The sequence below is a fragment of the Haplochromis burtoni genome, unplaced genomic scaffold, assembly GCF_018398535.1.
Source record: "Haplochromis burtoni strain Fernald_Lab_line unplaced genomic scaffold, NCSU_Asbu1 Contig_232, whole genome shotgun sequence".
In the NCBI taxonomy this organism is placed as follows: Eukaryota; Metazoa; Chordata; class Actinopteri; order Cichliformes; family Cichlidae; genus Haplochromis; species Haplochromis burtoni.
The window spans coordinates 858,623-869,560 of NW_024582593.1; the positions used below are offsets into that span (position 1 = coordinate 858,623).

At 44.8% G+C, this 10,938-nt stretch overlaps 1 protein-coding gene across 1 annotated transcript; it reads right to left on the reverse strand.

Annotated features, from left to right (window-relative positions):
* Positions 1–3,405: 3,405 nt before the first annotated feature.
* On the reverse strand, positions 3,406–10,577 carry klf11a (Kruppel-like factor 11a). The gene is made up of 4 exons (XM_005937648.2): positions 10,392–10,577; positions 6,392–6,613; positions 5,360–6,164; positions 3,406–5,265 (listed from the first exon to the last, which is right to left on the reverse strand). Exons 2-4 carry the CDS (start codon positions 6,578–6,580, stop codon positions 4,970–4,972), a joined length of 1,290 nt encoding a protein of 429 aa, XP_005937710.1. The 5' UTR covers positions 6,581–6,613; positions 10,392–10,577; the 3' UTR covers positions 3,406–4,969.
* Positions 10,578–10,938: the final 361 nt, after the last annotated feature.

Here is a 10,938-nt window from a genome sequence, read left to right on the forward strand (position 1 = left end):
TTGTTTTGCAAATTGAAATATTAAATGTGTCATTTATTGAAGATTTGGGGTAGATTTTAATCTGTTTGGGGGTAAAATAAATCATCTGAACCCACCTTTTGAAATCATTTGTGGATCACAGTATTTTACTGCTGCATAATAAACCCCCCCTATGTGTTAAGGTTTACATGGTTTTTGTTCAGGTTTTTAATGTTATGTTTACTTTTCTCCAGCGCCCACTGGTCATTTGCCATAACTGAGCCAGATTAGGCTCATACATATCTGCTCTCAGGGGTAATACTTGTGATTATGTCATAATCGTTTGTATATTGTTTTATTGTCCTGTAGTGCGTTTAATACCTCACATTACCACATGGCGTCACTGTTTCCCCGCCCACGGCCTCCACCAGACTCCACTGTTTTTTCTTCTATTTTTACTTTATATTTTACTTTGGCTCCAGCCGAATGTCGGTCAGTAAGACAAAGGGGCGGAAACCATTCCACACAGATGACACGCCCCCTCTCACGGGCCAAGTCATGACGACGTGTGCTCCCATTGGTCACACCCCCTCAGCCCCACGTGGTGATTGGATGGCGGTTGCTACCTGGTGGTGTGGGCAGAGAGCGCGGAGCTCAGGTTGTGTAACTCTGTTGTCGTGGAGCAGAAACTTCACACACGGAGGAAACGAAACTGTGAAGCCGGAGAATTAACCTCATTTATCTCCACACAGCGCAACGAAGCCGCCATTTTGCCCAGTGAAGGACTTAAAATCAGGAAAATAAAGAGGACTGGCTGTGATTTATTTATGAATGCCGCTGACTGAACACGGTGGGCGTTTAAAATGATCCAAAAAGACAAAAAATAACAACAAAACATACGAGTTTCACTTGATATGTGTGAGGCTCATTTTTTATGCATTCGTCTGAATGTATAGGAACAACAATCAGAAAAGTGAGCGTGAATGTTTGCATGTGAATGAAATGTTTCATTTGTAATGTGATATTGGATTGTGTGAGCATTAGCTAACCTTCACACAGAAGAACCTGTATTAGTTTAAACAGTTTATTATTTATTAGCAGTAACCTTTATAAATGTCCACAGGGATTCTGGTTATGTGCCATCCACAGGCGTCTTATTGACAGCTACGATGTTTGAAGAATAACACTAACGATGTCGAGAAAAAGAACTACTCTACCCACAATCCTAAACTCAAAAAGCGATGTCTGATTGGTACAGGGTGCTGTTTCCATGGAAACGTTTAACAGCAAAGTCAAAAAGTGGGCACTGCAGTCAGGAACAAAACGCAGCCCCAAATACAGTTACACACAACAGTAAGTACACAAATTACACACTGTATTTTGTTTTTACTGAAATCAAAAAAATTATCAGAGGTCATTCGTTGGGATGCATTTTGGGATGAGCAGTTCCAATGGTCATTTTTTTCCCGTCCCTTTCCTTTGTTTTTCTCCTGAGCGCCAAACTTTATACCAGAAAAATATAAAAGCATTGACTTTGTGGTGTCCGACTTGTTTTCACATTTAGACTAAAAATAAAAAACATTCAACCAAATCTTCTTTTTCGGTCCTGCTTTGAGGGTTTTCTTTGTGTGGTGTTTTCAGAATTACCCTACAGTCAGTTTTAAACAGTTGGATATTTCTGACCTGTGGATGAAGCCAGTACTAGCTAGCTTTATGCAACGCTAACCTGGTTATGTCCTTAATTCCAATTAATGCTTTAATTTTTTTGTGCCCAAACTATTTTTAAAAAGTATTTTAAACATAACATAACATTTTAATTTGCTATAGCAAGCCTAAAATATATATTTTTTATAAGCAATCTTTACTGTTCTATTCTGTTAATCTAATATTACAACATTAAATATTCCTTTAATTTGTGAAAACATGCTGATGTCGTTTATTTTTTACCATTTTAACAGAAACATTACACAAGTGCGAGTTAGCCTAGAACAGGTGCTAATTTTCATGTATTAATGAGGTTTAAAATGTTTAATAGTTCAGCCGATAACTGAGCTTTACAGGAAGACTATTCCTGGGGGGATATAAGTACATACACTTATCTCTCTCATATGTGCCAGCTAACATGGAGACTATCCATCCAGCTGTCAGAGAGTGAAGAGATTCACATTCACAGCTTTGGCCAAGAGTTACCAGTTAACCTAAACCACATGTGTGAGGAAGCTAGAGAACCCACCAAGGAACAGGGAGAACCCCGGCTGGTGCATTCAAAGCCAGGATCTTCCTGCTCTGAGGCCACATCAACTCCTTTATTGTACAGTTTTGTTTTTAAAGCCCACCAGCCATTTTAAAACTCAAGATGGTGGCCATTTTAAAGATGGCTGTCCACTGGCAAAAGAAAAAATAATTTTAAATAAGTAAATTAGACTTACCTTTTAATTGATCTTAATGTCAGATCATAAAATCACATGTTTGCATGTGTAGAAGTTGAATTTAGAGGTCATTTGTTTGTTTGTAAGGGAGGAAAGCTTTTTAAGTGGCAGGAAATTTAAAATCCAACTTTTAAATCAGTTCATCAAATGTAAGCAAACACAGACTCTCAGTGTGCAGTTTAGCTCTCAGACATGCTGTGTGACAAAGGCCCAGCTGCTGTGCAACAGGCAGGAAGACGAATGAGAACCTCACTCCGAGATGGGGAAAAGGGGGACAGTTGAGCAAGATGAGAGATTATTTTTAAAGGTAAGCACTGCAGAGCAAGTGACGTGTTAAACTGGAAATGTAAATGTTTTATGTGAACATAAAATAAATTTTTTAAAATCAGATATTGGATCTGTACAGGATGTGCAGCTGCTGAATTATGTTAAACATGGTGAAAAACAGATTGAAGTATGGTGATTACATACAGACAGGTCAGTGCAGCTTGTGGTGGAGTTTACACACCAACAAATCAGACATCAGTTTATACTGAGGTCAACGATGCTGATTATTCACTGAATTCACTCACTCGCCTACATGCAAAGAAACATCCAGTATGGGACTTTACTGAAAAGCTACACCCGACCTGAGGGTTCCCCTCCAAAAAAAATCATGGTGCTTAGACTGGCTCAAGATTTAGAGCGAGATGCTAATCACTCTGAGGTTCCTCAGCTACTGCATCCATCTGAAGAGTCCCTGAGCAAGTTACTGAACCCCAAATACCCCCGGGGCATCCACGTGGATTTAAAATGTGCTGCATGTTTACTGTGGAGTTGGATCAGTAACATGAGCCAGGAATGTGCAGCAATGTGCTTCACTGCAGTGTTTTAGTTTTGCTTAAAACACAGACGCCAAGTACAAAATTAGACTTTTAGTCAAAAATCACAAAAGTATTGATGAGTAAAGTTTTTCCAGCTGTTGAAATTCTCAGTGAAACAATGACTGCAGACAAACGCAAAAAACAGCTGGTGCCAGCCTCGTGGTAACATTTTATTATAAAAGCCGTTTTCTTCACCATCACCGTGGTGTACAGGTAAATGTTCAAAAGAAAAAGAAAAGGATTATTTTAATATAAGCTGTTATTATTAAGAATAACATTTAATAACATGAGGTATTTTTACTGGCTACACTATGGGCCAAATCAAACTATCAAAAACAGCACTTTCCTCAACGAATGTTTATTAAATAATAATAATAATAATATTAACAATGATAATAATAATAATAATAATAATAATAATAATGTGTAAAGCAAAGATAGTAGGTAGTATCACAGTAATGAATACTGTCCACAGACTCTTAAAATATTAATATCTCGTACTGTGAATAAATGTAGATTGGATTACACATAACACTCATATAGATATCAAGATATTTACAGTATTTACAGTCAGAACAGACGTGGGCTAAGAAGCATGATACTGAGGCTTTGGCAAACAATAAGAGTGTACACGAGTCGCTAACAGGTCGCTAACGAGTCACTAAAAAGACGCAGCCGTGATGGTACACGGCGGGGGAGAGAGAGCGAGAGAGAGTACAAAAACAAGTGAGATTCAAAAATATTCCAGTGCAACATCGGCTTTGTGTGGATGTCTGTGAGTGAGTAGCAGCCTGGTGCCTTCAGGTCCTCCTCCTCCTGCGGCGGTGTGTTTGTGGATCGTGGGAATAAAATGTCCTGAGAATGGTGGAGAAAGCTTGCCGTCCTCTGCTGATGACGGCTATGTCTACGTTAACAAAAGTAACAGGAAAACGGCGGCACTCAGATCGTTCAACTCTCGGCAGCATGAACATAGAAAAGAACTGGATTCATCTGAGCGCCTCCTCCACTTGAAGGACGGCCTTAAACTCCTGAAGGGACCTGCTCTGCTCTCCTGTCTGCGTCATACATGTGCTGAAACTTCAAACATGGGACCAACAGGGTTTTTGGGTCTTTTTGGGTTTTTTCCTGTCACTTCTGTGACAAGCTGACAGCAGCTAGTGACAGATCTCCTTATATATAGAAGAGCAATCACTTCCTGGTAATAAAGGTCCTTCAATTTTTCTCACAGTGAAGCTGTTAGCATTCTGCTGACACATGCTGATTGGTCGGTTAAGGACAAAACGCCCTCGCTCAATGGCGCCTGTTTCCTGAACTTCCATATACTAATATAGCTTATCTATAATAGTAATATAGTAAATCTACTGTTCTCCCCTCAGCAGGCTTCCAGACCCTGGCCAATGAGAAGCCAGTAAGAACTGAGCCATGGCGTCTTTTTTTAGCGAGATCATGAATGGATGGCTTATTTTAAACTGCCATTCATGCTAAGCTACCCTTCAGAGCAGGAAGTGAGCAGGACAGGTCCCTGTAAAATGAGTCCAGGTGTGTCTGACCCTGTTCTGAGGTCGTGTAAACGTAGCCGAGTACAAAACATCGTCCTGATGTGGTGGGCGGAGCTGATTGAAACAACCAGTCACAGTCACTCTTTAAGAGTCTGGTCGGTGTTTGGCCCCTCCCCCCGGGGCTCCTGAGATGGCCCTGTGAGTGACACTAGTCTGTTAGTTAGTTGGCAGCAGGAACCAGCACGCCAACGGGAAGTGCCGGTCCTCTGTTCTGACCCTTTGGCAGGGCGCCTTTGCTGAGGTCTCGGGTTTCGCCGGGCCACGATGACGGCCTCTTGGTAGTCATGTGCCGTCGGGCGTGTTTGGTCAGATGGTCGCTGCGCATGAACCGCCGTTCACACACGCTGCAGACAAACTTCTTCTCACCAGTGTGCGTGCGGCGGTGGCGGGAAAGCTCATCGGAGCGGGCAAACCGCTTGTCACAGCCCTCCCAGTGACAGCTAAATGGCTTCTCACCTGTGGAGCAATAGGACACGTAAGTGGTTAGCTCATGTCTATAAGACAGGTGAGTGTCTGTCTGTGGTTCTCCTTCCCCTGAGGTGACTCATACCTGTGTGTGTGCGCAGGTGAGCCTTGAGGTGTGAACTCTTGAAGTAGGTCTTTTTGCACCCAGGGAAGGTGCACACGTAGTCCCGTCTGCGAGAGAAGTCTGCCTGCGAGGTGCCACTGTTCGCTCCTGACGGCATGTAAACAGGAGCTGGGGCGAGTGGGAGGAGCTTGGTGTTGCCCAAGGTCATGACGGTCTGCGGGCCTGGTTGCGGCTGGGGCACGGGTGGCTGTGGCACCACAAACATCACAGTCCCTTGCGGCACGGCGGAGCCCAGCAGCAGCGGCTGGGCGAAGCTGGAAGTGGGAGACTGGGGCAGGATTGGCTTGGGCCCGCCCGGCCCCTGCACCTGAACTGGGGCCTGGACGAAGGCGGAGATCATCCCCGTTCGGCCGTTCACCGGGAAAACCTGGCAGAGCAGCGGTGAGGAAGACAGCGAGTGAGGTGGAGAAGCTGAGGCGGGAGGCGATGGGGGGGTGTCGGGAGTTGGGGGAGGGTCGTCCTTCTCCTCTGGAAGCGTCTGCAGAAGTGGTGGCAGAGGCTGCGTGGAAGTTTCTGACAGCTCGGTGTTGGGCAGAGGAAGGCTGAGGCTGTCAGCGGTGTGGCGGATGACACTGGTGGCCATCGCTCTGCTGGGCGGAGCCACACAGGTTGACTCTGAGTGAGGTGCAAGTGCTGAGGTCTCTGAAGTGACGGCATGGGGGTCACTGTGAAGGGCGGGGGAGGGTAAGTGCGGTTTGGAGGCGATGGTGAGGATGGGGGTAGCGGAGGCCTCGGCGAAGCTTGGACTTTGAGGCGGAGTTATACACTGAGAGAGAAAGCAGGTGTTAGACAGACGGATCCCAAATGCTACGAATTCATTCACAGAAGAAAATTACTTAAAACAAATTAAGTAGTTAACTAAATAATGAAAAACCTAGAAATAATTTTTTATGTTACATTTTTATAAATATGGTAACGATGTGTCTGATGAGGTCATTTAGTCATGCGTGTGCATTTAACATTTTCTAACGTTCTGACTGTATTGGTTCTTACCAGCGAGGAGAGGGCGATCAGGTCTTTTGGTGTATCTGTGCCCTCCGAGTGGAGTTGGATAGAGTCACAGGAGTCAGAGGTGGGCGTCAGTGGGCGGGGCTTGTGCGACCTTTGACCCCAGAAGCTCATGCTGACGAGCGCTTCGGCAGCCTCCAGGTCATGGTACTCGACGTACGACTTCTGCTCCATGGCTGCTGCTGTCTGTCTGTCCACACGGCTGACCTGAGAACAGTCGAGAGGTCAAAGGTCAGTTTTAAAAGACTTTAGCATTTCTCGTCACTTTAATCGGATTATTTTCTGTGATTTTAAAGCAAAAATCAGCTCAGAAGCGCAGAATTATGACCAAATGGCACTGGTGGCCCGGAGAGTGGGGGGCCCGGGTTAGAGTTCGACCCGTGGCTCTTTGCCGCATGTCTGTCTCTGCCCCATTTTTTGTTTTGGGGCGATCGTGGCTCAAGAGTTAGGAGTTCGCCTTGTAATCGGAAGGTTGCCGGTTCGAGCTCCGGCTCGGACAGTCTCGGTCGTTGTGTCCTTGGGCAAGACACTTCACCCGTTGCCTACTGGTGGTGGTCAGAGGGCCCGGTGGCGCCAGTGTCCGGCAGCCTCGCCTCTGTCAGTGCGCCCCAGGGTGGCTGTGGCTACAATGTAGCTTCCCATCACTAGTGTGTGAATATGTGTGTGAATGACTGGATATGTAAAGCGCTTTGGGGTCCTTAGGGACTAGTAAAGCGCTATTATAAATACAGGCCATTTACCATTTTGAATGCTGCTGGAGCCTCTGCTGGATGTTAGAGGTACTGCAGTTTTTGGCACATTCAGCTACACTCTACCCTAAAAGCTAGAGCCTGAGTGTGTTTAAACCTGATTCAAAATATAAAAGTAAAAATTTAAAACACAGGAAACATGAACAAAGTTCCCAGACGTTTGTTAGGTTGTTATTTATGAGTCTCTGCAGCAATATTATGATGATGGAGTAAAAGTCACCTTATTTTATTATCACAAGTCAAGGATCATTTGATTACACTCCGCCCACCTCCGCATTGATCAATAGCTGGTTGCTATTCGTTTGTTAAGTGATGACGTATGAACCCTGCTTCCGGGTTCAAACTGCTGTGTGTTTATTAAGCTGTTGTCTTTTTAACATATTTTAATGTTTTGTATCTTGTTCTATTTAATATGAACAAGACCCAAAAATGGTCAGTAATCACTGTCGGCCTCTCTGGGTTTTTATTACCACTGTAGCAACTTTTAAACATGGAAACTAGCGAGCTAACTCCCTGCTAACTTCGAACTCCGTTAAACTTCATAAATTCAGTTTTCATGGATGCCCGGATGTTAAATGTAATTGTTACACCTGGTAAAGAAACCACACTGACCATTTTATTGAACATGAAAGAATTTGGACAGTTTTTAACTCTCAGTTATGCCACAGTGTTCATTTGACTTTGGGACCTGAAGCAAAGTTTGGACCCGGAAATGGCTAATAACATCAGACTTAAAGACTGAATTTGGTGGGAGTTTCCAAACATATGTTGCCAACAGGGAAGTTGCAGAGTGTCCTCTCGTGGACAAGTAATCGTTTCTCCCGTGTCTTCCTTACTTTGATTTATTTTTCGGCTGTTATACATTCTGATAATGATATATTGGGAAATAGCCAATATCAGCTTCACAGGTATATCAGTCATGCTCCAATCAAAGCCCACTTTCATCTGACTGGACTGCTTTTGGAAACCTAAAGAGGGGCATGGGTAGAGACATGGGCAGAGGGTAGTTCAGCCACAACCAGCTGCTTCTTCTGGTCTCATCGAAGTTTCTGTTGGGCTTTAGCTACACAGGCAACTTCTGGAAGCTAATTGAGGGTGATGGCAAGCAGGCAGTGGACCGTCTTCTTTCTCCCATATGACTTAAACGCACTGTTAGTGCTCACTATCCTATAAACTGTTGAGCGTCTGCCTCACAGCCCAGCTTCTTTTTCTTTCTTTCTTCCTCTTACTCCACGGATAAAGCCAAACACCTCCCATCTAATGACCAATGATGTCACAGTTTTCCCACCTCCGGCTGAGCTGCATCTACCACGTCAGGAAATAAATTAATTAATTAAAGGGGCGAGAACTGTAGATGGGAGGTGACTCGGGGACAAAGGGCTCCTGGCTGCTTGTCTGGCATCTGCTTAGCAGCACGTACAGGAAGGGAGGAAGAGGGGGAGGAGGGCAAGCGAGGGGCGAGAGATAACGATGTAAACAGAGAGAACAGGCGGAGGGGGGGGGGGATATAGTGGGTACACCCAACCTCTCACCCTGCCTGACGGGGAACCTCACTGCACCCAGAATAGATTGCGGGAGGTGCTAACAAAAATAGGAGAAAAAAACAAAACAAAACAAAAAAAACCCCATCATGAACAAGCCCCGCCCACTCCTCCTCCCACACTGACATGAACCAACTCTCCCTGTGAGAGAGAGAGATAGAGAGAGGAAGCTCCTGACAGGAAGTATAGTTGGACAAAACAATCCGTTTCAACACAAACACACAGACCCCGCACTGTGATTTCCCACGACCACAAAAACACACCACACCTATTGACAGAGAAACAACAAGGTTTACTCATAAATGAACGCCGCTCGCTGCCTTTAATGTGCTAATAATCAACTGGGCTCCACGATTAATAACACCTGTTCCCCGACACACTCACACCTGATTGAGAAGCTTGGGATGCATTTATTGCTCCAGACACACTTTCTGTTTTTAATTCTGAGATCTTTTTTTCTGCGTGACTCGGATTGATTCCTGGTGTGTTGTCAGGTTTCTCTTCCTCTGCATTTTCTTTGTGTTCAGTGCAGATTTCTGGGATGAAACTGAGGCTGAGTCTGATTCACACAGTCAAATCGCAGGAAAATCAGAGACGCCACATTAGGATTTATTTTATGGAAAATAACTTTAACTGGTTTTTAGAACAAAAACACCCAGAATTTTACACGTCAGCTTCAGGTGCAAATATTTGCTTTAAACTGTTTAAACAGGTAAAACATGCACTCATGAAAACGTGATTATTTTAAATCAGCAGTAATGAAGCAGGCGTTTCCTATTAGAGCCAAATGCAAATCAAAATGAATGTAAATGATTTTAACATTTTATTGAGTCAGTGACAGTGAAACCGATCTTTAATTACTACAGTGAGCTCAGACCAAAGAATCTAAATTCATGAGAGTCATCAAATTAATAATAGATTATTTTGCTCAACAGGTTTACAATTAATGGATTAATTGTTTAGTCAAACCAAAGAAAATATCATCTGATCATTGTCAAAATAATTAATTTACTGTCACATTAAGAGGATGAAAATCAATTTAACTGTTTAGCCAAAATATTAAAGGAAGTGAAAAATTTGCATGATTAACATCAAAATAATCAAATTAATGTCATGTTTAATAAAGAAAAACAAACTGGCACACGAGAGACTGAAACACACTTGCAAAAACAAACTTAGACAAAAAAAATGTACTAAAAAATTTAAAATCGGATTAATCAATTAATCTGTGTTAGAGAACAGTGAGAACATGCCAGGTGAAACTCAAACTACTGGCTTCACTGTCACAAGCCAAAGAAACAAACTGAACACAACGACGCTGAGAGCCGCTCGAAAATATCAAAATCAATCAAATCAGTCAATCCTGTCCGGCTAATTAATCGACGACACGGAACCGAAAGCATCAACTGTACCAAAACAAAGAAAACATCTGTAAAGTTTCTGCAGCGGTGAGCGATGCACTGCAGGGATGCAACTGTTGGTACTGCTCACGCGCGCGCGCACACACAGGAGTGACTGGGTTCACTGTGACCTCAGATAAACCAGCAGACAGCGCCAACACAGCCCAGCCGAGCCGAACCGAAACAACCCGACCGGGGCTGCAGAACCGCTCCGTCCCCGGACCCCGAACCCGGAGGTTCTGGAGCCCCGGGCGGTACAGCACAGTTCTAACACTCCAAGTTTCTGGAAACTGACCTGACAGCAGCGAGGCTGAGTTGACGAAGAGAAAGAGCGGACGGAGGAGTGGAGAAAGGGTCGGCGGCAACTCCGTGTACAGCTACTGGAGCTTCAGTCGGAGCGCTGAGCCGCTGCCAGCAGACTGGCTTCAGCTGAGAGCACCGGAAAAAAAACAAAAAACACAGAAACGAAATTCAGAGCGGTCTGGCGGGTGGTAACACGCAGCCAATCAAAGTCAAAGGTGTAGCGGGCCGCGGCCAATCACGGGCGAGGCGGTGCGTGATCGCTACGTGAGCGTCACGCGATTGGCCCGCGGCGGGGTGCGTGGCTGTCGGGGGGCGTGGCCGCGGAGTCAGCGGTGTCAGAGTAAACCCGGTGAACCCGGCGGCGCGCTCGAACTGGGGGAAAGGTTGGGAGGCGCGAGGCGGGACCGCGGGGACGCGCGCGACAGGCATGTAAACTGCAGATGGAGTGAAAAAGGAACAAAAAAGGACAGGTGAAAGCAGGTAAAACCGAGAAAAACACACTGCAGACACACGGCCACACCAGAAACACCGCGTCACCG

Coding starts and splice junctions, on each gene's coding strand:
- klf11a (XM_005937648.2), bottom strand. CDS start 6,580: ATGGAGCAGAAGTCGTACGTCGAGTACCATGACCTGGAGGCTGCCGAA. Junction 6,165..6,391: donor TGATCGCCCTCTCCTCGCTG/GTAAGAACCAAT, acceptor TTTCTCTCTCAG/TGTATAACTCCGCCTCAAAG. Junction 5,266..5,359: donor TCACCTGCGCACACACACAG/GTATGAGTCACC, acceptor ATTGCTCCACAG/GTGAGAAGCCATTTAGCTGT.